General features: G+C 36.6%; 1 protein-coding gene across 2 annotated transcripts; it reads left to right on the top strand.

Annotated features, from left to right (window-relative positions):
* Positions 1-3,423: 3,423 nt before the first annotated feature.
* Positions 3,424-27,022, top strand: ANKEF1 (ankyrin repeat and EF-hand domain containing 1). Of its 2 annotated transcripts, XM_007539583.2 has the most exons (10): positions 3,424-3,649; positions 9,593-9,999; positions 11,524-11,723; positions 12,478-12,627; positions 13,903-14,026; positions 17,980-18,802; positions 22,444-22,670; positions 24,343-24,506; positions 25,750-25,887; positions 26,699-27,022. In XM_007539583.2, the coding sequence occupies exons 2-10, from the start codon at positions 9,654-9,656 to the stop codon at positions 26,855-26,857; spliced, it is 2,331 nt and encodes a 776-aa protein (XP_007539645.2). In that variant the 5' UTR covers positions 3,424-3,649; positions 9,593-9,653; the 3' UTR covers positions 26,858-27,022. The 2 variants fall into 2 exon arrangements, with proteins under 2 accessions (XP_007539645.2, XP_060058979.1); XM_060202996.1 differs by lacking the exon at positions 12,478-12,627.
* Positions 27,023-27,534: the final 512 nt, after the last annotated feature.

Below are 27,534 nucleotides of genomic sequence, written 5' to 3'. Positions count from 1 at the left end.
GGGGTGAGTTCAGAAATAATCAAGCCAAAGATTTTCCTTTCATTGTCCTTTTGGCTTCTTTTTGCCAGCCTAAGAGTGTGTTTTAAGACTCTTTTTTTTGTGTGTCACTCTGACTACCCCTTGTTCACCCTCCTACTGATGGCCCATTATCCTATCCTATCCAGAGAATCCCAGGTTGTCAGCTGCTTCTTTTTTTTTTTAAATTTTTTATTTATAAAAAGGAAACATTGACAAAACCATAGGATAAGAGGGGTATAGCTTCACACAATTCCCACCACCAGAACTCTGTATCCCATCCTCTCCCCTGACAGCTTTCCTATTCTTTAACCCTCTGGCAGTATGGACCCAAGGTCACTGTGGTAAATATATATATATTCTTTTTTCTTTGAGGTCACTTTCATCACATTTTGAACTAATGAACACCAAAGTAGCTCTGATACTGTTTCTAAGACTTGTGAGAGAAACAATTTGCTTGCTTTTGCTTTTTTTTTTTTCAACGTCAAATGTATCAGTTCTCTAGATTTCACATATGAGTGAAACCATCTTTGAGAAGTTGGGAGGTGTCAAGGTGGAGACACAGAACTTTGGTGGTGGGTGTGGTATGGAAATGTGCACTGTTATCTTACAATTGTGTAACCTACACTCTAGTGTCAAAAAAATAGTAGTTACAATAATTTCTTATGATGACCTATCTGTTTTTATTTATATCTATAGTCTGTGATGAACACATGACTCTAAATTTTCCAGTGACACTTTTTTACTGATCACTTCACATTATTAAAAAAGTTAGAAAACGGGAGTCAGGCAGTAGCGCAGCGGATTAAGCGCACGTGGCACAAAGTGCAAGGACTGGCATAAGGATCCAGGTTCAAGCCCCCAGCTCCCCACCTGCAGAGGAGTCACTTCACAGGCGGTGAAGCAGGTCTGCAGGTGTCTATCTTTCTTTTCTCCTCTCTGACTTCCCCTCCTCTCTCCAAGAAACAAGTTGAGGGCAAGGTCCTATGGGGGGCCCACAAAGGGGTCTATTTTGTTGTTGTTCCTGATAGAAATGACTGGTAACAATGGAGAGAGGAATTTATTCGAGGTCTAGGCCCATCAAGTCTGTTTGGGACTCTCAGGACTCCTGATTAGGGCCCTAGCTGTCAGCTGCTTCATTTTGGAGCTCATACCTGCTGTTGTTTCCAAGTTGCCATATTGGCTCCCCCCCATTAGAATAATTTATTAGATATATATGGTTAAGACTTGAGGGTAGAAGGCTGAGGAGAGATCATAATGCATATGCAAAATGTTTTCATGTCTGAGACAATAGGTCCCAGGTTCAATCCCAAGCACCACCACAAGCCAGAGCTAAACAGTTCTCGTGTCTGTCTATAGTCATTTATCTATCTTTCTCTCTGTATATCTCTTTCATTAAAAGTTAATAAATAATAAAAGATTATTTGAAAGACTTGAAAGTGACTACTGTAACTTACCAATAATACACAAAAATATTGCAAGGAACAAAGCTCTTAGACTAAAAAACAGTAATAAGAGTATGCAAAATAAAATCATAGTAAAGGTAAAAAAATATGACAAATTTCTGCTAAGACATACACTGATGACTACTATATAGTACTGTACTTGGACAACAATTTGACATCATTTTAGTATCACAAATGGCCCATGACCCAGAAATGTCACTACTAGCTTTATGGCCTGAGGAAACACTTGAAGTTGACATATAAAAACATGTATAAATATTATCATTGCAGTTTTTTTTTTCTATTTTATTTGATAGGATAGAGAGAAAGTGAGAGGGAAGGGGGGGAGGAAGAGAGAGAGAGAGAGAGATGCCCGGCCCTACTTTACCATTCATGAAGCCTCCCCCACTGCTGTTGGGAAGCCGAGGCCTGAACCTGGGTCCTTAAATATGGTAATGTGTGTGTGTTCAACCAGGTGGGATACCACCTGTCCAGCAATATATTTTTTAATTTCAAATATTGAAAATATATTAAATTTTTCATCAATAATTGATTTTGGAAATAGTGAAATGGTAACATATGGAGTAATATACAGCTTTCAAGAAAAATGAAGTGAGATTAAACATATCAACAAGGATGCTTTTCAAAAGTAAGATGTTAGAAGGAAAAATCATCAAAACAGTGTGTACTCTTCGACTCTATTTTATCAGCTATTAAAAATAACAATTATAGGAAATTCTTTTCGTTTTTTGCTTTTTTTATTAGAGACAGAGAGAAGTTGAGAAGGGAAGGAGAAATTGAGGGAAAGAGACAGAGAGACACCTGCAGCCCTATTTTACCACTCATGAAGCTTTCCCCTGCTGGTGGGGACCAGGGGCTTTAACCTGGCTCTTTGTGCTCTGTAATGTGGACTTAGCCAAGTACACCAACACCTGGCCCCTTTTTATAGAGAATTATTTATACTAAGCATCATATTTTCAAAAGACAAAGGGATGATAATTCAGAAGTATTTCACCTATGCAGACAGGAAAATTATGATGTAGTCATTGACACTGAAATAATGAGTCACTGAAATAATGTGACAAGCTCACACAGAGTCAACAAGGCGAACTTCCTTTTTTTCATATAACTACATTCTCCATGACTTTCTTACTTTATACAGTATATTTTATATGTTCACGAAAAATTCTAATAACAATTTTTAAATAGACTGCGTAGAAAAACAGGGTAGATTGGAGTAGAAGAAAACCCGTTTTTAACTAGAATCTATAGTTTCTATTTAAAGTAGAAAACTAGTAAATAAATAGAAAACTAGTAATAGTTTCTATTTAAAGTAGAGACTATTTTTCCAAAGCTTTCAGAATTTACCCTCAGAAAAGTGTGTAAATGGAAATGTGTTTAGGAACAGTTGTAGAAATAAAAGTCTCTCTGTGACATATTTGCTCCCATTTGTGAATATGCATTTTAAGCATCTTAGCATCCTACAGTATGCAAAAAGAGTTTCTGGAAGGAATGACAAAAATCAACAGCAGCTGTCTCTGACAAGTAGATGCACTTTTCATTGTATAATTCGTCGTAATTTTTCATTTAACTTTACTATTTAGTTTATCGTGTAATTTAATTTTATTTCATTTACTATATAAACTTTTCTATTTAAATCATTTTTGAATGAAGGCAGAAGGTAGACAAGAGGAAAGGCGGATGAAGCTTTCAACACACTGCCCCTGCCACCCAAGCATTAAGCCCTCCTCCTCCTTCTGCACCCTGGTTCTGCTAGCCACCTGGTGGAGACAGGTGGCTTCCTAGACAAGCCCCGCCCCTCTCGCCCTCCCCGCCCCGCCCCTATTCACACACCTATTTGGTTGCCAAGGCAGCCAGGCCTTCTGTGGCCTAAGCTCACAATAGGCCCTGTCTGTGGTTCCCTCCCATACCCTTGCGCTCACTTGGCCTTGTACTGAACCTACGCTGATCAGGGGCCCATGGACACACACACACATACCCTTCTCTGCTGCCCCACGCCCGGCGGCTTGACTTGTCTGTCCAAAGGGACACCATTTACTGGTGGCATTCAGGCCGGGCTCCAGGAGCCAGGAGACCAAAGTTGGGACACTTGTCAGGAGGCACAGAACAAGAGTAGATGTAACCTGGTGCCCCCTCGGGCAGAAGCACGTCCTCGCCCAGACTAAAAGGTGAGTTTAGACCACGATCTTTTCCTTGAAATGATTTCACTACACAGCCTTGCTTCTAGACTTTTATTTAAAAATTTTTTTATTATCTTTATTTATTGGATAGAGACAGCCAGAAATCAAGAGGGAAGTGGGGGGGGGGGGGGGATAGAGAGGAAGAGAGACAAGAGAGACACCTACAGCACTGCTTTACCACTCGTGAAGCTTCCCCCCTGCAGGTGGGCACTGGGGACTGGAACCAGGGTCCTTACCCATTGTAACATGTGAGCTCAACCAGGTGCGCCACCACCCGGCCCCTGCTTCTAGACTTTTCTTTTGAAAAGAACTGTTAACAACCCTCAAGATATAGTCTGTAGGATATGGCTGAAAGTCAGTATGGTATGGCTGAACTCAACCGTACATAAATTTTGTTTCTACTGACGCTGTATGGAAGGCCTATGCTAAATATTTTAAAGGATTATTTCCTCTTCACACAGCCACATGAAGTGGGTAGTACTGTTACTCCCATTTCACAGATTGACAACTGAGGAACAAACTAGGTAGCCTTCCCAGATTTATACAACCAAGGTGTTTGAATAAAGATGCAGAGCAGGAAGAATCATGAATAACAGTGGGCTTACCACCTGCATTTCCACAAGCTTTCCTCCATATCAAGCATCTCCCTCCATTCCTCTTTCTAATGAGTCAGCCTCCTCTTACAGCAACCTTTGAGAAATTGAAGAGTTCCATGGATCTCTCCCCACAAAGGGAGAATACATCTGAGCCCTCTCGCTACACATTTTTATGTAATTTCAGAACATTCAGTCTTCAAATATGAATCTTAAAGTCAAGAAGTCCTGTTCTAGAGCCAAGAGATAAGCTCACTGGGTAGGGTGCATGCCTTGCATGGGGCACTGGTTTTCCCAACAACATTCTGGACTTTTGCTGGGAGGGATGCAAGTCACAAAACTGACCCTATGGACTGTGAAGTCATCAGTGGAGCACAACCGGACAATTTCATATGTATACAGCATGACAACATTGAACCTGATGAAATTATGGCTGGTAACAACAATACTATAAAAGGCAGCTCAAATAAGTACCACCAGGTCATGTGGCAAAGGCTGTGTAAAAGATTTCTAGGCACTGCAGGACATCTTGGGAGCCTATTTATGCACACCGTTCTAACAAGCTGCATTATCTGGTTTTCTAGTCCACCACATATTACACAGTGATTAGAAGTGGAAAGGTGAATTGTACTAAAAGAGCATTAGACTCACAAACTGTATGATAAATGATGTTTCCCAGCAGTGAAAAGGAATGAATATCAGGTAGAGGTGGGGAGGGAAAGGAAAGGACAGCAGCATGTATTTGCCTACTGAGGTCCCTATTGACACTCACAGCATTTTTCTCTGCCTTCACCCAGGCTGGGGCTGAAACTGCTGAAAACCTGACAATTCCCCATTCACCAAGCTCAAATATCACTCCTAAATAATGTATTCTGTGCCTTGTGGATTCAAATAGCTTGCTCAAAGCTTAACTGTATGCATTCCCCAAGCCAATCTAGACTCCATCCTGAGGTACCCATCTTAGCCACAGGCATCTGGTTGCTTAAGCCAGAAACCTGGGACCTTTCTCTGATTGTTAACACTTCTTAATCCTTCTTTCATCACTGATTGGGCAAACATTTGCTGATTGTCTCAAATGAGTTAGGTCTGGATGATGGGAAAATAATGGTATTTGGGGAGTCAGGCAGTATAGCACAGCAGGTTAAGCACACATGGCGCAAAGTGCAAGGACCAGCTTAAGGATCCTGGTTCAGGCCCCTGGCTCCCCGCCTACAGGGGAGTCGATTCACAGGCAGTGAAGCAGGTCTGCAGGTGTCTATCTTCCTCTCCCGCTCTGTCTTCTCCTCCTCTCTCCATTTCTCTCTGTCCTATCTAACAATGATGACATCAATAACAACAACAATAAGTACAACAAAAATGAAAAAGAAAGGGCAACAAAAGGGAAAATAAATAAATAAATATAAAAAATTTAAAGAAAAATAATGGTATTTGTAATAATGGGATGATAATAAACACACTGAGTATATTTATATTTAATCTCATCATAAATGAAACCTTTTGTCAGAAATTAAAATTACACCAAATGTTTAATTGCTTTATAAAGGAATTAACATAGTGGCTGCCACCAATATATCAATAGGGGAAAGAAGTTGCCACCAGGGTTACTGTTAGGGTTTGAGTGTGTGCATGAAGATTCCACCACTCCAAGTAGCCTTTTTTCTTTTTCATTTCTTTTTCATAGATACAGAAAAATAGATAGAGAGAGGGAGAAGAGAGAGGAAGAGAGACACCTGCAACACTGCTCCACTGCTCATGAAGCTTCCCATTCTACAGGTGGGGAGTGAAGGCTTAATACAAAGACTTGTATAGGGTAATGTGTGCTCTCAACTGGGTATGCTACCACTTGATCCCACCAAGAGAAATTCTAAGCAGAATTTACAGGAGGCCCAAGGAACAAGGAGTTCCAAAAACAGGAATGAGTTTTTATCCTGTAAAGAGAAAATCCACTCTGACTTGAGATCAGTAAATCAAAGGAGATAGGAGTGAAAAGAGGTTAGAGGAGCAGAAGAGGGGTTCTTAAAGTGTCATGAGGTCTACAGCCTTATTCTGATTACAATAAAGGTGACTGAAGTACTTTTATTTATTTATTTATTTATTTATTCCCTTTTGTTGCCCTGTTTTCTTAGTGTTGTTGTTGTTACTGATGTCGTCGTCGTTGGATAGGACAGAGAGAAATGGAGAGAGGAGGGGAAGACAGAGGGGGAGAGAAAGACACCTGCAGACCTGCTTCACTGCCTGTGAAGCGACTCCCCTGCAGGTGGGGAGCCGGGGGCTTGAACCAGGATCCTTACATTGGTCCTTCCACTTGGTGCCACCTGCGCTTAGCCCACTGCTACCGTCCAACTCCCACTGGAGTACTTTACAAGATAATTTGGCCTCGGGAGTGGCTCAGTGGTAAAGCACATATCCCACATATGTGAAGTTTTGAGTTTCAATCCTTGGCAGTACATTAAGAAAGTGATATTATGCCCCTAAAACACAGTCTTCTATACCTATATTACCTCAACTAAAAATGGATGTGTCTGAGTAATTGACTCAGAAAACAGAGTACATAACTTATTCAACTAAGGCCCTGACACTCCATAATGCTAGAACAGTGTGGTGTTCTGGTCACTTTCACACAAATACTATAAATCTTTAATAATAAAGATAGTATGGGGAGTAGGGGTGGCACATCTGGTAGAGCACATGTATTACCATGCACAAAGATCTAGGTTCAAGTCTCTGGTCTCTCACCTAGAAGGGGAAAGCTTCATGAATGACGGAGCAGTGATGCAATGTCTTTCTTTTTCTTTCTCTCTATCTTCTCTATTTTTTCCTGTCTCTATCAGAAGATAAAGAAAATTTGATAATAAAAAGGGTGTCAGGAGCGTGGAGTTGAAGGCACTGAGCCTCAGCAATAACCATGATGTAAATAAAAAAAAATAATTAAATAATTTTAGGCTGGGGAGACAGCATAATGATTATGCAGAAGACTTTCAAGCCTGATGCTCTGTAGTACCAGGTTCAGTCCCCAGTATCACCATAAGCCAAGCTGAGCAGTGTTCTGGTCTTTCTGTATCTATCTCATTAAAATAAATAATTAAAATACTTTAAAAAATACATCATTTCTAAAAAACACATAAAAAAGATAAACTGGAGAGAACTTTCTGACAAGAAGCTAATGGAAGGTAATATTCTATATCTTGATACAGGTCTGAGTTCTATAGATGTATGTGTTTGTCAAAACTCATGGAGTGAAATGCAATATATTTAATACTGGTACAATCTGCTACATATTCAAAGACAAAAAATAACTAAAGATATTGTACTCCATTTATAGATATGCACCCTAGAATATGTCTGCAACATATTTTGAAATAGGTTAAAACTAAGATTAGTGGATGGAGAGGTCAGTAGAAAAATGATAAAGGTTTGCTTTGTAAAGCATTAATGGTGGGATCTCAGTGGCAGATACATGGGTATTTAGTTTTTCTTTGTTTAAAAATAGCTATACAGAAGTATTAGGCGGGTGGAAGCTCTTTTAAAACTTGTCTGAACAACATTTGTAAAAGATGATTTTGACTAGAGAAAGGATAGGGAATGAGCCATATGGGGCTTTTATGGCAGCACTGGGACATATTTGAAGGCTATGGCAGTGATACCCTAGGATAAGCACCACTGTGCAATCGGCATTTCCTGTGTGATAAACAGTTTCTTTCCCCCAGAAAAAGCAAAGAAAGAAAGCAAACTGAGGAAACTTAGCAAGACCTACTCAATTCAAATGACTGTATTCTAACTTTGCTGGGGTAGAAACAATCCAGAGGGTTTTAAGGTCTTCCCCTAAGGTTAAGTGATATTAAAAGATTAACTCAGGATTCAGTGGAGTGTGCTTGAGATTTATTGCTTACTGTCTTGAAGAGTCCACCCAGTCTTAGTTCTGTGTTGTCAGAAGGGAGAAGGGAGAATATATATATATAACTACATATATATATATATATATATATAACTACATATATATATATATATATATATATATATATATATATATCACATACATAATCAAAGCATGGAAATTGGGTACCTGAAGCTGGGCTCTGGCAAAAATCCAAGACCTCCAATTAACTCAAAAACATAGTGACCCTGCAGGGGTAGATAGCATAATGGTTATGCAAACAGACTCTCATGCCCGAGGCTCCAAAGTCCCAGGTTCAATCCCCTGCACCACCATAAGCTAGAGCTGAGCAGTGCTCTGGTAAAAACAAACAAACAAAAAAAAAAAACATAGTGACCCTAATGGGCCACTGGGCACTCCATTAATCATATTTATCTGTAAGGTATTATCCACCGAGGCATCACTTTATATACCTATAAACAATAAAAGGAGGTAAAATTGCTTCTCAGAATGCTCATGGTAATTTTTTTACCTCTTTTTTATTTATAAAATGTAAATATTGACAAGACCATAGGATAAGAGAGGTACAATTCCACACAACTCCCACCACCAGAACTCCGTATCCAATCTCCTCCCTTGATAGCTTTCCAATTCTTTATCCCTGGATCATTATGCAGTGCAGAAGGTGGAAAGTCTGGCTTCTGTAATTGCTTCCCTGCTGAACATGGGCATTGACAGGTCAATCCATACTCCCAGCCTGTCTCTCTCTTTCTCTACTGGGGTAGGAAGTGGGGCTCCAGGACACAATGGTGGGGTCATCTGCCTAGGGAAGTCCGGTTGGCATCATGTTAGCAACCGGAACCTGGTGGCATAGTAATGATGCTGATGGTAATTTTACAGTGGGATTATTTATGAAAACACAGCTAATGTCCCTCAATTATTTATCTACCTTTTCCTGATGTAACAGCACATAGGAATTTTTCATTTTTCTTAGATATATCTAACAGAGACAAGTAGATTCCTGTTTTTAACAAGCACCTCAAAATCATACACATTTTCTGTAACATTTTAACTACTAACATTTATGTGGTCTCTGTATTGTGGGGGATATGCTAGTAGGGTATAATACAATGGGGAGATCAATTTCTTACCTTGCCAATTTATTTTACCTCCTTCACAGGTAAATACGAAGACTGTGTCCAGGAGTTAAGTGAGTTAATAAGGAAACTGCACAGCAAGCATATTATTATATTATGAAATCTGAACTATTTCAATTTTATGCTAGCCAAGTATTTGTGTTTTTCTATGTAATCTCTACTTTCCTGAAATAAGTTGCTATAAATTATGATAATAACATTTCATAAGAAACAGCCTCTCTAAGGAAAGACTTGGAAAATTGCTAATCATAATAAAGATGTCAAAATTAACTTTTGAGTTTTACATTTTTGTTTTTTCCTGCTACAGTTGTCCAGTTGTTCTTTGGTTCAAAAAAAAGAAAAAAGCATTTTCAAGCAGCTAGTCAAGTATGGCTTTAGCAGATAAGAGACTTGAGAACCTGCAGATCTACAAAGTTCTTCAGTGTGTTCGGAATAAAGACAAGAAGCAGATAGAAAAGCTGACAAGACTGGGATACCCTGAACTAATCAATTTCACAGAGCCTATCAATGGACACAGTGCTCTACACTTAGCCTCAGTTTCCAATGATATTGATATGGTTAGTTTTCTTCTTAACCTTGGTGCTCACCCTGATGTGCAAGATCGAAATGGCTGTACTCCGACAATGAAAGCTGCAGAACTGGGTCATGAATTGTCAATGGAAATATTAGCAAAGGCAAAGGCTGATATGACTATAGTTGATAATGAAGGAAAAGGTAAAAGATCCCAACAATCTACCATATGGCAAATGCAATTCACTTTTAGACAGAAACAACGACATCAACAGAATTGACTTGCTTGATTCCCACCATTAGACACAAATTACTTATTGTTTTCAGAAAAAGGCTAGATTGTTATTCTTACATCTCTGGGTACTAATTCTCCATAATTTGAAAACTGTATAGGTATATCTTAGGAGAAGTCCTAAAAGCTGTCTTATCTAAAAAGAAAATTAACCCCAATAAAGAAATTTAAAAATTTAAAAAATTATTTATAGCAGATAGAATGAAAAAAAAAAGAAAATTAGAACTAAGGACTGGGAGATAACTTACCAGTGGAGTACATGCCTTCCAGTGCTTAAGGCCCCTGGTTTCAAGCCCTGGCATCAACTGGGAGCTCTTGGTTGGTGAAATGGTGACTTAGTGTCTCTTCTGTCTGTTTGCCTCTCTTTCTCTTCCACTGCCTTTATCAAAAATAATAAATAAGTAATTGGTTTGGGGAAACTCTGTTATTGCATATATGTTCAATTCCCAGTGCCATGTTAAAAAAGAAAAGAAAAATTAGAATTAATCTGTGTCTTTCTTAACTATGGGGAATTTTCAATATGACACACTGATATTACCATACTAATTTTACTATAAAATACAATCCTTAAAACAAAAGGTTAGGAAGGACATGTCCTTATTTTTTTTGTTACATTTTAGAGCCCTGAATGGCTCTAGACTATATTGCCTTCTCACTGTAGCCTCATGTAAAAAAAGAAGTTGCATTTGGGACTCGGAAGTGCTAAAGTAGTTTTAGCTTAAGCAACTTTCCAGAGCCATTTAAAAATATATTTAAAAATAGGACTTGAAGACTGAGATATGGTACTTGCACAATTATTATGAAGGTATAATATGCTTTTTATGCTTGTGCATAAAACTATTTTTCTATGTGGTCCATCTGCTCTTTGTTTTATGTATACATAAACTTCCATTGAGTTAGCACTCTAAATCTTGAACTGTAGTGAGTTCACTAAGACAGATGAGATTAATATCATAATTCTTCCTTTTATCTCCATTCCTACCCTGCCAGCACCCTATTTAAGAAAATTAAGGTCATCTTAGTTTTTATGGTTGCTTTTGTACCTTTAAATGCTAAGCATCTACAAGATATATCAGTATCTCAAACTCTAGCAGAAAATTATGGGTGGGTGGGGGGATTCTCATACTATCCCTCTGGCACACACAGTCCTTCACATCCCAAGAAGGGGATGTGTCCCTCATGGTGTAGGGACAAAAAAGATGCCAAATGCCCAGGGCTGTCATGGCTCACCTATCAGCATTCACATCCTTCCCTAAACCAGGTCCTCTGTTTGTTTTACTGTCTTGTGGCTTCAATTTATTTCAGAGGGGAAAGTAAGACAAATATGCCTACTACTTTCAGCTATCTAGTTATGGATTTATTTTTTCTTCCTATTAAATTCAATTATATGGAGGCTATTAATAAAGTACTGTATGGGGATTCTAATGTTTCTGCAGGCGTTTTGTTTTACTGCATTTTACCTACTAAGCGTCATTTTCGCTGTGCAATGATTGCCCTGGAATATGGTGCAGACGTCAACAATTCTTCCTATGAAGGAAAGCCAGTATTCCTTCGAGCTTGTGAAGAAGCACATGATGTTAAAGAAGTGTGCATGACATTTTTGGAAAAAGGAGCCAATCCAAATGCTATTAACGCAGTATGATTATTCCTATCATTATTAATACACTCTTTTCAGTTATAAAGTATCAACATAATTTTTGCATAAAAATAAGATATAATTGTCCTGTTAGCTATAGACTGTTCATTTATATTTAAAATACTGTAGGATAAAACACTTTCACGATATATTGTCATAATTCTTTAGTTTATTTCCCAATTACATTTTAAAAAATATATTTATCATGAATAACATCAATATTATTACAGGAAAGAGTAGAGAAAAGGTCACTAGTGTTTAATATATATCTTCTTAGAAACAAAATTTCTAATTCTGCTTATTTTCCTTATTAATTTTTTCCCTTTCCTCACTTGGCTAATTATCTTATTTTCATATCCTTTTTATTAGATAACATCTACAACATAATTTTTGCATGTATTTATCTAAATTTATCCTATATTATTTATAAAAAAATATATATATATTATTTCCAGTCTTGTTTTCTCATGTGAACTTCTGGCATATCCCTGACTGATCTTACAGTTCTGCATTTTAACACTGACCATTGTGGGCCTTTATCTTTACTTGTGCTTTGCACCACCTGTGCTTAACCCGCTGTGCTACCGCCAGACTCCCATGATAGCTTTATCTTTCCTGTGTGCTACATGCAACTAATAAAAATGTAGAGACTTAAATATATTGACATAAATATAAGATTAAATGGATTTAGACTGTTTATATTTAATGTATTTAATGTAACAAGTATAAATAGCAATTAATGTTTTGTGTCCAGTCCACAGGCCGTACAGCTTTAATGGAAGCATCAAGGGAAGGAGTGGTAGAGTTAGTTCGAGGAATATTGGAAAGAGGAGGTGAAGTTAATGCATTTGACAATGAAAGATGTCACGCTGCACATTTTGCTGCGAAAGGAGGCTTTTTTGATGTAATAATCTACTTTTTAACAGATTTTGTTTAAAATGTTCTCCTACTCTCAAAATCTTTAAAAATTTTTTTTTATATTTATTTATTCCCTTTGTTGCCCTTGTTTTATTGTTGTAGTTATTATTGATATCATTGTTGTTGGCTAGGACAGAGAGAAATGGAGAGAGGAGAGGAAGACAGAGAGGGGGAGAGAAAGAGAGATACCTGCAGACCTGCTTCACTGCCTGTGAAGTGACACCCCTGCAGGTGGGGAGCCAGGGGCTCGAACCAGTATCCTTCCACTGGTTCTTGCGCTTTGCGCTACCTGCGCTTAACCCGCTGCACTACCTCCCGACTCCCTCAAAATCTTTAAGTATCATGTGGGTTATACCAGGACAACATTTTGTTCTGAATTACGATGATCTTTGTTTCCATAAATAATTATAAAACAATATACATGTATACATGACAAATATTATTTTAAAACATTCTAGCTCTTTATTCAGTTTTGTGTATTTACTTGTTAATTCAGTATTACTATCAATATTTTACATATATTTATGACACTTTAAAAGTTTCTTCTAAAAGGGACTATGTTTATGTGACTTCAATACATATTAGGAATCTTTAAAACGCAGTATGCTCTAATGTGTGGGGAACAATATCATTATAACTCACCTCCCTGAAATTTGTGTGTATTTAATGATCCATCTAAACTTTAAACTTGAACTATTCTATTTGAGCCTATTGTCAAAGGATAACCTATAGGCACAATGCAGAAATAAAATAGGAGTCAAAGTTTTCCTATTTTTTCAAATTCTAAATTTACAACTAAAATTTCATTACTCAATTTTCCTTGTTTAAAAAAAATAACCTGTATTTTGTCTTTGAGTTTCATCTTAGCAATAAAATTATACATAAAAATATCAAATTTGGTAAGGAATTTCTTTCTTTTACATTTTTTATAAAGTTTTATAAAGTTGTCAAACTTTTCCAAAATGGTAATGTCCCAGCAGAGTATGGAGTTTTCTATGTTCTAGATCAACATTATTTTATAGAGCTTTTCACAATGATGGAAATGAAATTTCTATATTTTTGTTGCATAGCAGTACAATAATCACATGTAGATTTTGATATGAATGGAAAATTTCAAGAACTGAATTCTTAAAGATAAGTTTTCCATTTAATTAATTTCCATGTATTTTAGTCACAGTAGTCACATGTGGTTAACAGTTATCATACTAGATAGCACCAATTTTCATTAAATTTTCTGTGATATTCACTACTTGTTTTGCAGATTTTGAAGCTTCTTTTTGCCTATAATGGAGACATGGGACTGATTGCAATGAATGGCAACACACCACTTCATTATGCTGCCATGGGTGGCTTTGCAGATTGCTGTAAATATATAGCTCAGCGAGGTAAAATTGCTTGGCAATTTTAAGTTTAAACTATGTATGATTTACCCTTATCATAAATGAGCAGGAAATATGCATCCATCACCTGTCATTACTTGTCTTTTAAAACAGTCCAACTTCACTCATCTATGTAGAAAGAAAATTGAACATTTTATTATATCCTATCTTCTCTTTTAAACCATAAATGTGGTCTGAACCAGTTTCTCCAAATACATTTTAACTTATTGTTAAAAATCTATAGGATATTATTAATTAGTCAGCCAATTATTTTAAAAAATTATACCTGATTAAATTGTTCCTTTAAAAATTGTCTGCATCCTCTAAAAATGACAAGCACTGAAAACCATGCATTTTTGCTAAATTCTTGTTTTGTCTTTAGAAATAATCTATAGTGTCAAAAGCAAAGATAACGTTTCTGGATAATTTGAAATTACAAAGGAAATAATTTTGGAAGAAACAAAATAAATGGGGTCCTGCAGTGGTGCACCTGGTTGAACGCACATGTTATTATGTGCAAAAGGACCCATAGTCAAACCTCTGGTCCTGACACAAGTGATAAAGCAGTGATGCAGGTGCCTCTCTTTCTCTCTAAATTTATCTCTATCTCTATACAATAAGTAAATATTATTTATAAAAAACAAAGTAAATCTAAAATTGTCATGGAAAATTAGGAATGATATCAATAATTTTAGATTTCCTGATAATTTTATAGTTGTTAAGTTAGGAATGTAAACTATATTTTTTTACAGTGCAAGGTGTTCCTTAAAATGATAAACTTAACATATTAAGTTTAAAGATATGAATCATTTTGGTGTTAACTACAAGCTAATCAAGTATACAGTAAACATTTTTTAACTCTGAAATAGAACTGCACTTTGATAAAGTATGTATTAGTGGATATTTTCTGGTTTATAAAAATAGGGAAAATCTAAAATCTAAATAATTCTATAATAGAGCAGAGTAAATTGTGTTTTTCTGTGCTTTACACAGGTGCAGAATTTTATAAGTCACTGGAGCCTAGAGAATAAACATTATACAAATACAAATAGGATCGATGTGCCTGTATGACTAGTAGTAGAATAAATTATTCATTTTTCCTTGTATCAGTTCTGCTCTTTCCCTACTCACCCAGCATAGTAAATACTTTTAACAAATGAAAACTCTCTCAAATATAATTTTTGTTTTAATAAACTCATTGGTTTTGTTTTCAAATCTGTCGCCATCAGCAGTGTATTCTGACATTTCATTTTTAACAGTGTATACCCTAAAAGCTAAAGATCTGCCCAGTTTGAGGTAAGCTTTTTCAACTTTAATATGCTGACTGACTTCTCATAGGAACAAATATCACCAAACGGGGTCAGGAGGTGGCGCACAAGGTTAAACGCACATAGTATGAAGAGCCTACTCAAGGATCTCGGCTTGAGCCTGTGGCTCCCCATGTGTGTGTGTGTGGGGGGGTGTTACTTCACAGGCAGTGAAGCAGGTCTCCAGGTGTCTATCTTTCTCTCCCTCTGTCTATCACCGTTCCTCTCTATATTTCTGTCTTATCCAGTAAAAAGAAAAAAAAAAAAAAAGGAAAAATGGTCTCCAAGAGCAGTGTGTTTGTAGTACAGAACTATCACTATGTAGCCGGAGTAAGGTCATAGAACACAAACTGAGAAGGAGAAGCCAGAACTTGGGCCATGCAAAACAATTCTGCCCAATGATACAACAAAAAATATATATTTCCCTGGAAGGATTATAAAACTGATAATGTCTCTAAACAAATGCCTGAAAGTGTTCTGTGCTATGTAGCCTCTTTGGAATTATTAATACAGTCACTTCTCCAGCCCTTATTTGAATGACCTAATGCTACAGCAGAAACTCAACAGTTACATTCCTAAACCTAAAGCCACCAAAGTTCAAGAAGCTATTAGCCTTAAAATGTTTCTAGTCAAGTCCAGGTTTGTCTCTTTTATATTTAAATGTAAAACATTAGTTTTGATTGGAATTTTTCCAGATTGAACTATCTTATTTAATATGTTCATCTTCTAAGCCCTGACCACTTCTCAGGAGCAGTTTACAATTCTCTGTAAATAATGCTAAACCAAGGTCAGAAAAGGGAGTTGGGATAGTTCTCCTTAGGTACTCCAAGAAAGTTCTCATGGACAGGACCTATTTTGGATTTTATGTTCTACAGTAGTAGTCAGCTAAAAGTATCTTGGCTACAGAGTAGTATTTATCATAAAGGGAATAAATGGGTTTTTATTAATCATAAAGAATGGCATAAGATGTCCTAAGTCAAAAGAAGAAGAAAAATATATTTAGATCTTTCAACTGTAATGATGTAATCTAGGGTCAGGCGATGGCACACCTGGTTAAGCGCTCACATTGCTATGTATTGTAATATTTTATTCACATAAAAGTTTTTTTTTCTTCTTTTTTTAAACCAGAACACTGCTCAGCTCTAGCTTATGGTGGTGCCAGGGACAGAAGTTTGGGATGTCAGAACCTGACTTACACATAAACGCTTCTAAATAAGAAATAGACATTCTTTCAAATTTGATTAATAAATTATTTTTCCTCTGTTAAGATTGTTCATGTGACCTGGTCACAAAACAGATCAATACAGTGTTCATTTCAAAGAGAATAGAGACAAAATACAGTTCAAGATTACTGACAGATTTATAGTCATAATCTTTCAAAAGGAAATATGTTTTGTTTTTTTAATTATTTATTTTCCCTTTTGTTGCCCTTGTTGTTGTAGTTATTGTCGATGTCGTTGTTGGATAGGACAGAGAGAAATCGAGAGAGCAGGGGAAGACAAAGAGGGGGAAAGAAAGACACCTGCAGACCTGCTTCACTGCCTGTGAAGCGACTTCCCCTGCAGGTGGGGAGACTGGGGCTTGAACCAGGATCCTTTTGCCAGGTGCGCTTAACCCACTGCGCTACCACCTGACTCCCAGAAATACGTTCTTTGATAAGATATGATATAAACTATCTGACTCCAACTTCTTTACTTTAAATTTTCCTTTTGGTATCCTTAAGCCAGTCCTTGTGCTTTGTTCCACCTGCACTTAACCCACTGCGCTACCGCCGAACTCCCTTCCTTTTGGTATACTTATGATTTTTGTTGGTATAAAGTCTCCTTAGCATGTGACCCAGAATAATATTTGTCTCAAATATCTTTAAGAATCATTGTCCCTGTCGGGCTGTAGCACAGCGGGTTAAGCGCAGGTGGCGCAAAGCACAAGGACCGGCATAAGGATCCCGGTTCGAACCCCGGCTCCCTACCTGCAGGGGAGTCGCTTCACAGGCAGTGAAGCAGGTCTGCAGGTGTCTTTCTCTCCTCCTCTCTGTCTTCCCCTCCTCTCTCCATTTCTCTCTGTCCTATCCAATAACAACAACAATAATAACTACAACAATAAAATAACAAGGGCAACAAAAGGGAATAAATAAATAAAATAAATATTAAAAAAAAAGAATCATTGTCCCTATCCTTTGCAGGCAGATACTGCAAAGTAAAAACATGTCACCTTAAAAACACTGTATTAAAACAAATAGGAATATATATAGCTTAGTTTTTTTATTGTTGTAATAGTTATTATTGTTGCTATTGAAGGATAGAGATGGGGAAAAGAAGGGATGACAGGGTGAGAGAAAGACAGAAACCTGCAGACCTGCTTCACCGCTTGTGAAGCGACTCCCCTGCAGGTGGGGAGCCAGGGGCTCAAACTGGGATTCTTACACCGGTCCTCGCTTTTCGCGCCACGTGCGCTTAACCCACCGCACTACCGCCCGATTCCCAGCTTAGTTTTGTAAGTATGACAGCTGAGTAGCCAAATAATCTCTTTAAAAATTATTTGGGGACAAACTTTTGACTAGTCATTGAAAAATTAACAAAGCAGCTGGATCCATGTCATTTGTACGATCATGCAATGCTGTGACATTTATAATAATGACATTTCATGCTGCAGGATGTGACCTGAAGTGGAAGAATTTAGAACACAAAACACCCAGGGCTGTGGCTAAGGAAGCTGGCTTCAAGGCAGCCAGTAAAGAATTAAGGCGTGCTGAGCGGATCGCCAGTAAACTGGCCAGGCCAGGAGCCAAAAATCCGAATCCCCTCTGGGCCCTTAGACTCCATGATTGGTCAGCAGAACATGAGAATTTCCTTCGGGCAGCTCTTTCGTTTGTGGACAGAGGCGATGGGACAGTCAGTAAGGAGGACTTTGTGATGGCGCTAGAGGAAAGGCAAGATTTTGTGAACGTGGAACAGCTGGCTATGATAGCTCAGATGCATGAGAAAACCCGAGGAGGAGGGGTGAACATCAATGATTTTTTTAAAGGAACTAAATATCTAAGCAAGACCTATGTCTTGGGATCCTTTGGGCCTAAGAAAAAGAAAAAAGGGATGGCCAAAAGGGGAAAGAAAGGCAAGTTTGTTTTACCACTTCCCATCTGCATCATACCTGATGAAGCCTTTCCTCACCGGGAAGACGGTGGCCTGCCTTATTACATGGTCGAAACCTACCAGAATGTAACCGATTGCAATCGGTTTAATAGAGATCATCCGCCGGCACACCCCATTCAGGATGACTCTTCCTGGTATATTGATGATCCAGGGAAGGTATATACAAATATTAATTTTATCACCAAAGCGGGAGACTTGGCCTCTCTGAAAAAGGCGCTTGAATCAGGAATACCTGTGGACATGAAGGATACTTACTACAAAACACCACTGATGACTGCATGTGCAAGTGGAAACATAGATGCTGTCAAGTTTCTTCTTGAAAGGGGGTATGTTTTGTGGTTGAGTGAAGTTTAAATTCCCTAGAGCTTTCACATTCTAAAAGGTGAAAACAAAACGAAGAAACAGCTCCAGAATTGCGTAAGAATGCTTAGTTCCTGACATCTAGACTACAAATAGATTGTGTATATGGAGCCAGGCTTCTGGGAACATAGTTTTATGTACACAAAGATAGTTTTTTAATAACAAATGTACAGAAAGTGGATGATAGGCAATTATTTTTTAATATTTTTTCTTTTTTGTTGCCCTTGTTGTTTTATTGTTGTAGTTATTATTGTTATGTTGTCATTGTTGTTGGATAGGACAGAGAGAAATAGAGAGAGGAGGGGATGGCAGAGAGGGGGAGAGAAAGACACCTGCAGACCTGCTTCGACGCTTGTGAAGGGACTCCCCTGCAGGTGGGGAGACAGGGGCAGGAACGGTATCCTTTCACGCGCCGTTGCGCTTTGCGCCACATGTGCTTAACCTGCTGTGCTATCTACCACCCGACTCCCTGCAATAAGTTTTTGTTCAGAGGGTAGAATTAACCTTCTAATTAGGTACCACTAAACTCTTAAGACAATTTATCAGTAATTTGGCCTTGGAGCTTAGTGTAAAATCATTTACATTTTTATTTAAAATTAAGTGTTGTGGTGGTAAGAATAGATAACTTGAAATATACCTTCTTAATATCGTATATAATGTCATATTAACTATAGTCACGAAAATATACAGCTGTACAGTAGATCTCTAGAACTTATGTATGTTACATGGACCTGTTTTTTGTTTATTTTCTTAATTATATTCTATTGAGAGTTAATCATTTACATATAGTCTTTAACACATAGGCACAATCTCTCATCTATCCTTGACTTGCATCTAGGAGATACAACAAGATACCAGTGTCTCTTCATCCTGTCCATTTCCCTCCTTCCCAGAGTTCTTTGCTTTGGTGCAATACACCACACTCCATCCAAATTTCACCTAATGTTTTCTTTTATTGTCCTTTTTCCTAAGTACCACCTATAAGTGATATCATTTGGTAGTATTTTGCTTTCTAACTTATTTCACTCAACATGATGCCTTCAAGTTCTGACCACACTTGCAAAGGAAATGACCTCATCTTTTTAGCTGCATAGTACTCCATTGAGTATATGTACAATAATTTCCTTAGCCATTCATCTGTCAGAGGGCATCTCAGTTGCTTCCACTTTTGGCTATTACAAACTGTTCTTCGATGAACATTGGTGTGCACAGCTCTTTTCAGATAGGTGTTTTGAGAGGGATTTCAGCATCATAAGATAAATCCATTTCTAGAATTCTGATGAATCCTTAGACTGTTTTCCTTAGGGTGTGGACCAACTTACATTCCCACCAGCATGTGTAGGAGAGTCCTCCTCACCCCATGCCCACACAGCCTTTCCAATAGTTGGTACTACTTTCTTTTCTAAAGTGTGACATTCTCACAGGTATAAAGTGGTATCTCATTATTGTTTTTACTTCATATCCCTGATCATCAGTGACTTTGAGTATTTTTACACATGTTTGTTGACCCTTTAAGTCCTTTCTTCGGAGAAGATTCTGCCCATAACTACTTCCCCACCACACTCCCATTTTCCCAAGGGGGTTGCCTTTTATTATTTTGGGTTTTGGTAAACTCATTGTGTATTTTGGTTATCAGTCCTCTGATATATAGCAAATATTTCCTCCTACTTCATGGGAGGTCTCTGTCATGGTAGTGATTCCCTTTACCATGCAGAATCTGCTTTTCAGATTTTTTTAATGTAGTCCCATTAATTTATTTTTCACTTTTGTTTTCCTTGCAACTGGATTCAAATCAATGACGTTGCTAAAATTAAATGGATGAGAGTTCTGCCTGTTTCCTTCTAAGTATTTGACAATTTATAGACTGACTTCTAAATCTTTGATCCATTTGGAGTTAAGTTTTGTATATAATAAAATTTGGTGGTCCACTTTCATTCTTCTGCATGGTTCAAATCAAGTTTCCCAACACCATTTGTTGAACAGGCTCTCCTTTTTCTATTTGATGTTTGGGGTGCCCTCTCAAAAATTAGTTGACCATAGGTTTGGGGGATGATTTCTTGGCTCTCAATTCTACTCCACTAGTTTATGTGTCTATTTCAGTTCCAGTATGAAGCCATTTTGATTATAGTGGCTCTGTAGTAAGTTTTGATATCAGGAAACACAATGCCTCCATTCTTGCTTTCCCCCCCCCCCCCCTCAGAAGTGCTTTGGTTAGTCTGGGCATTTTTCTTCTCTAGAAAAACTTTTGTTCTGTTCTTTTGAAGAAATTGGGTGGAATCTTGATAGGGATTGTGTTAAATCTGTTTTTGACTCTGGGTAGTCAAACAAAATTATAATGTTAGTTCTAATACATGAGCATAGGATGTTTTTACATTTCTTTGTATCATTTTCTGTTTCTTTGAGAAGTATCAGATAGTTTTCAGTATAAAGGGCTCTAACTTCGTTATGTTTATCCCTAGATATTTGATTGTTTTTGCTGCTATGGTAAATGGAATTGATATCTTCTTTTGGTTTGACATTTGTATAGAAGAATGTCACTGATTTTTGTGACACTTTACTATATTGCTTGATAATTTCCAGGATTTTTCTATTGTATTCTTCTGGATTTTCTATGTATATTATCATATCATCTGTGAATAGTGAGTTTGACTTGGACTCACTTTTCAGTTTCTTTATATGCATAAGAACCCAGTTCATACAAGTGGGGTGATAGCATTAATGACTGAGGGCATGCTTTAGCCCTCTTTTCTATTAGAATTTATTGAAAATTAATACTCACTTGATTAAAGTATTTTTGTTATCAGTAGTACAATTTTTAGTGCCAAAGAAGGATTTAAAAAGAATAAAGGATTTAAACAATACATTATAATTTTTTTTTGATTTTAGGGTATTGCTGAGGGGCTCAGTGCTTGCACTAAAAATCCACTGCTCCTGAGGCCTTTTTTTTTTAGATTTTTTTTGGATAGGACAGAAAAATTGAGAGGAGAGGGGATGACAGAAAGAAAGAGAGAAATATAAACACCTGAAAGCTTGCTTCACCATTTGTGAAGGGACCCTCCTGCAGGTGGGAAACCCAGGGCTCCAACAGGGATCCTTGTGCAGGTCCTTTCACACTTAGTACTTTGTGCACTTATCCCAGTGCACCAATGCCAGGCCCCCATAATATTTCATTTCTTAAAAATGAAGATGCACTAGAATTCATAACATGTAGGGAAATTTGACACAAATGTAAAAATATAACTTTCATGATTCCTGTCAGTTTTTATCTTCACTGGATCAAGTTTTATAATTTTCCTTTATTTTCATGTTTGCAAAAATTGCTTTTTAAAATTCAATATTCAGTACACACACACTTACATGTGCATGTTATATAATGAAAACTGTTAGATAATGCAGAGCACGTGTCAAATAAAATTATAGCACGTGATTCTGTGGTTTATAGTTGAATGGTTTGAAAAAAACTACATGAAATCTTAGCATTTTTGCTGCTAGGTGTCTAGTATTGTTGAATATACCATATATATACATATATATATATATGTATATATATATATATACACACACATATATATGTTATTTTTAAATCTATATCTATCTTATTTTTTAGGGCTAATGTTAATGCAACAGATAATTTTCTGTGGACTCCACTTCATTTTGCATGCCATGCAGGCCAACAAGATATTGTTGAGCTTCTTGTTAAGGCCGGAGCTACTGTGGATGCAATGTCAATCAACAACTCAACACCCTTAAGTAGAGCCATTGAGAGCTGTAGACTGGATACTGTAAAATACCTCCTTGATATTGGTGCTAAATTTCAGTTGGAAAATAGAAAAGGTATGTGATTATCAATGGTTGGTGTCTGAGAAAGTAAATTTGCATAGGTTCCAAACTTGTTTGGATTCTGTTCTTGTAGAAATACATTTTCTAAACTACTGCTATAGACACAATACTGAGTTAAATATTATGGAAGTGGGAGTCCGACGGTTAAGCGCACGTGGCACAAAGTGCAAGGACCGCCGTAAGGATCTAGATTCGAGCCTCGGCTCCCCACCTGCAGGGGAGTCACTACACAGGCGGTGAAGCAGGTCTGCAGGTGTCTATCTTTCTCTCCCTCTCTCTGTCTTTCCCTCCTCTCTCCATTTCTCTGTCCTATGCAACAACAACGACATGGATAACAACAACAATAACTACAACAACAATAAAAAACAAGGGCAACAAAAGGGAAAATAAATTAATATTTTAAAATATATTTTTAAATATATTTAAAAATATTATGGAAGTTTACCTTATACACAGTGTTTTTCCAATCATTTTTTAATTCTTTATTTCTTGTTATGGCTGTTATTTTTGTAAATACAACAAAAAGTGATTTACTAGGAAAATGAAGTGTGGAAAAGCATAAAATTCAAGTAACTTTTTTATCATTTAAGGATTTAAAGCTCTCTTATCAATTTGCTTGCTACAAATCTTTCTCAACATTCTTAATTTCTGTAGCTATTTCATTATGTTTCACTAGTAGTTTGTGATCTTGTACCATCTTAAAGATAATACCTTGAGTTATCATATTGTCAAAATCTATCAGTTCATAATATCTGGTATAGTTTGAAGCCTCTATAGTCATTGGCTTCCTTCTAAAGCTAGAGAATGTATCAATAGTTCTACAATAGAGTCTTTCTTAGTAAATGAGAGGCTGGCCTTATCTCATAAATATAGCATGTGATGAAAAAATAATCAATTGAGTAAATATTGAAGTTCTTTGCCTGGAGTTTTCATTTCCTCATGGTGGAACTCATTGCTTCTGATCTGAGAGAACATTAATAGCTTTGACTGCTTCAACTGCCTCTAAGTCACAGGTACTATTGGACTAGGCCTGCACAAGAACAACACAGGTATCATACTACTCTGTCTTCTATGTGAACTCTTGAAATTACCAGCTTTCTTAGGTCTCTTTGAATATACTTCCTTAATTCATGGAAAGGGCAGAAAATGTAAAAAAAAAAAAATTGTCACATGAAAGAAAATGTGCACAGAATGGGAAGAGAGCCAACAGACTCTCAAAATGTAATCTGTGAATATTTGCTATCAACTTTGAAAAGACATGTGATTTAACATTGTGAAATTTTAGAGCTAGTTTCGCTTTAGAGAAAACCTGATATAGTTCCATGATCATGCGTATACCATATACTTTTTAAAATGACCATTGCTAGTGCTAGCAAATTAGCTTACATAGGTTATACACTGCTTTACCATGCACACAACTCAGATTTGAACCCATTTCCCACAACACTGAAAGAAGCTTTGATGCTGTGGTTTTTGTTTGTTTCTTTGTTTCGTTTTTCTTCTGTCTTCTTAACTGTGTCTCACTTTATCTGAAAAAGTCAGCATGGAGCAGTGAAGCCCTAGAGATGACAATTTCTATTGCATATTAAGGCTAATATACTGCAATTAATTATTTAAAGTTTATTATTAGCCTGTTGATTGAACTCTAAATTTATTTTCTAAATAGGACATACTGCCATGGATGTTGCAAAGGCATATGCTGACTATAGAGTAATTAGTATGATTAAAGAAAAGCTCGATAACTTGCCCAAACCAACAGATAATCAAAAAATGAAAGGCAAGCCACCTACTAAACTAAAAGCTGAAGGGTCTGAAATTAGGAAAGAAGAGGTAAGAAAAGTGTTTTACTACATTATAGCTCCTTAAAAACTTATTTGGAAATGAGGCACTGGCACAATGGGGAAAAATAATATGCAATCCACATTTTCAGCACCATTATGCAATATTCTTTTTTTAAATGGAGCTGAGGTTTTATTCATGCTAAAATTCACCATTCCCAGGTCATTTATTCATTCAGACAGTTAAATAACAACAGAGAGGGGGGAGACAGAGTGTGACAAGTCACTAGGTTTATGCAATGAGCTAGGTCTCCAGCTCCATTACACAATATTTTTAAAGAAATATCTAGCAAGAAAAAAAAATCCCACTACTGAAACATCTAAAAAGTGTTCACTGCAAACATAAGTCACACAAAAACCAAGTTAGTTCAGGCAAATATAATTAGAATGCCATTAAAAAGAATTGATACTAGATATATAAATATCTGGTTTAATATGAGTAGCTCAATTCCTATGAGAAATAAAGCATTTTCCTCCATTTTTTTTCTATAACCTTTCATTACCACCTACCTAGGCATCATTAGTATCCTAACCCATCCCCAAGAGAAATTTTAGTTACTACCACTGAACCCTGGAATCTGGGATCAACTATAACTTAGGTATCCTGCAAAATGACTCTAGAAAATTGTCAATAAAACACATTGAATTTCTCATCCATCTTTAAAATATCTCAAAACATTGATGAGGTTGCTTCTCATGGTTAATACTGAAACACCAAACATTTGTTATTAAAAAGGAAGCCCTAAGTGAATTTTTAGTGAATTTTAAGTAAAATTTTTTTAGAAATTTCTCTTAGGGGAGTCTAAGGAACTATGGAAATCATTGCAGACATGGGTGGGGTTGCAATTTAAGAAAAAGTTTTAGTAGTACCAAGTTAGAAAGAATAGGAAAATTTTAGGTGTAGAAAGTTGATCATAAGACAATAGAAAGTAATAAGTATGGAAACCTAGAGTCAGGTCAATCAGAAATAAAATAGGACTGATTAACTGGGTAAATCCACTAGTCTTATAACAATATTCTGTTTTACTTCAGATTATACCTTTCACAGTAGAATTTTCTACTTTATTTTTTTAATGTTAGTTTTCCCTGAAAAGCATTTTTTAGAAATTTTTTCTGGCTTTAGAGAAAGATTTAAAACAATGGCTAGTGTTAGAAAATGTATGTTGTTTTTTTGTTGTCTTTTTTTTTTTTTTTGCAACTGATACGAGGTATAATTTTCTTGATCTTATATCTAGGATCCATTTTCAACTATTTATTCTGTTCCAACTATATCAGAGGAAAAGAAAATATACAGAGATAATGTGGTTCACCTCAATTCATTAATTACTAGTGGCCATACCAAGAAAGTGGACATCACATTTATCCCACAAAGAGTAAGTACTTGGGGAAAGGTCTCCATAGTATGTTTTTTAAAATGCATATTATGGGAGCACTCAAACAAATGTCCAAAACTTGGTTTCCTGGTTGTTACTATCTGAAGGTATCTTTTTGCCAGGTCTTGTTGTCCTGACTCAGTAAATCCCACTTGCTTACCTCTCACTATTTGTTTCCCTTTATTACAGTATACTGATAATTTGATTCTCTTTGAAAAACTAAAATCTTCTTTTGTCAGTTCCATTCTGTATAACCATTTACCAGATTCAACAGATGGTTTTTCTTGGTACTTCTCTGAGGCTACCCTTCTGTTTTATTATATATACACTACCACCATCTCACTTAGGAGTCTCCTAGTACTAAAGATTATATTTATTTAGTAGCTTATTAAAAACTTCTACAACTAAAGAGATGAAGACAACTTTAGAAAGTAAAAGCAGTCTTGCCAATGCCCACCAAAGTATTCTGAGTAAGAAACCACCAGCTCCTTTATCTTTTGCCATGAAAATAATTTTGATTTTCCCACTAGATATTAAGGAAGTAAAGCAAAATCATCTTCTAATTCCACTGCTTCCTTATTTTGGCATCCTGTAAATGAATAATAGCTGGTTCAAAGATCTTTAGAGACACAGCTGAAGTTGTCCAAATAATGTAATCATTTAAGCTATGTAAAAAAGAAAATCTAAACTAAAATATATGTAGAAGTAAAATTGATAGTTTTTAATTAACCATAATAAATATTGTCTGTACACTGGCATGTTTGTTAAAGTTCATGTTCATACCTGCTCTGCATATGATTGTTTGTTTAAGATATGGAGTCCTGAAGCCACAACAGCAGAGTTGGTCAGAAAGAGGGAACTGCGACGGGAGAGGTTAACTTATGAAGTGGACTTTGATGACTTCTTGATGCCCTTCCAGAAGAACATTACAGAGAAAGCCCAAGCATTGGAAGCCACCTTGAAGAACTAAATCATAGTAGTTACTTACTGGGATGAACATTTTGAGATCCAGGAACAACATGGAAGGGGAAAGTTCTTTTGGAACAACCTAATATTTCCATTAAGGCCAAAACAATGCACAAATTTACAAGTAACCAAGTATTTGCTTCTGCTTTAACACCTATGAATATTTCAAGCTGTGTAGAAAAGATGTATTTTATTTTGCAATTGAATCACAATGAAAATATTCTAGATAAATCCCTCAATCTTAAGAATGTGGTAGAATTGGAGCTGGGTGGTGAAGCACCGGCTGAGCACACATATGACCATGCTCAAAGACCCAGGATCAAGCCCCTAGTCCTCTCCTGCAGGGGGGAAGTTTCAAATATGTTGAAGCAGTACTGCAATTCTATCATCTATCTATCTAATCTATCTATCTATCTATCTATCTATCTATCTATCTATCTATACCCTCACCTGCAGGGGGGAAGTTTCAAGTATGTTGAAGCAGTACTGCAATTCTATCATCTATCTATCTATCTATCTATATCTCTCACCTCTTGATTTCTTTCTCTTCAAAATCAATCAATAAATAAGAAAAACAAGAAATTTAAAAATATAAAAAAATATTGAAATAAATGATACTTTGGTTATGAACATGGCTTTACTGGCAAGAAAATTTACAAAGTACATACCCTTATATTGTCA

Source organism: Erinaceus europaeus, chromosome 1 (assembly GCF_950295315.1).
Source record: "Erinaceus europaeus chromosome 1, mEriEur2.1, whole genome shotgun sequence".
NCBI lineage: Eukaryota > Metazoa > Chordata > Mammalia > Eulipotyphla > Erinaceidae > Erinaceus > Erinaceus europaeus.
This window is presented reverse-complemented; position numbering and strand designations above follow the sequence as displayed.

Coding starts and splice junctions, on each gene's coding strand:
- ANKEF1 (XM_007539583.2), top strand. CDS start 9,654: ATGGCTTTAGCAGATAAGAGACTTGAGAACCTGCAGATCTACAAAGTT. Junction 10,000..11,523: donor AGTTGATAATGAAGGAAAAG/GTAAAAGATCCC, acceptor ATGTTTCTGCAG/GCGTTTTGTTTTACTGCATT. Junction 25,888..26,698: donor TCACATTTATCCCACAAAGA/GTAAGTACTTGG, acceptor TGTTTGTTTAAG/ATATGGAGTCCTGAAGCCAC.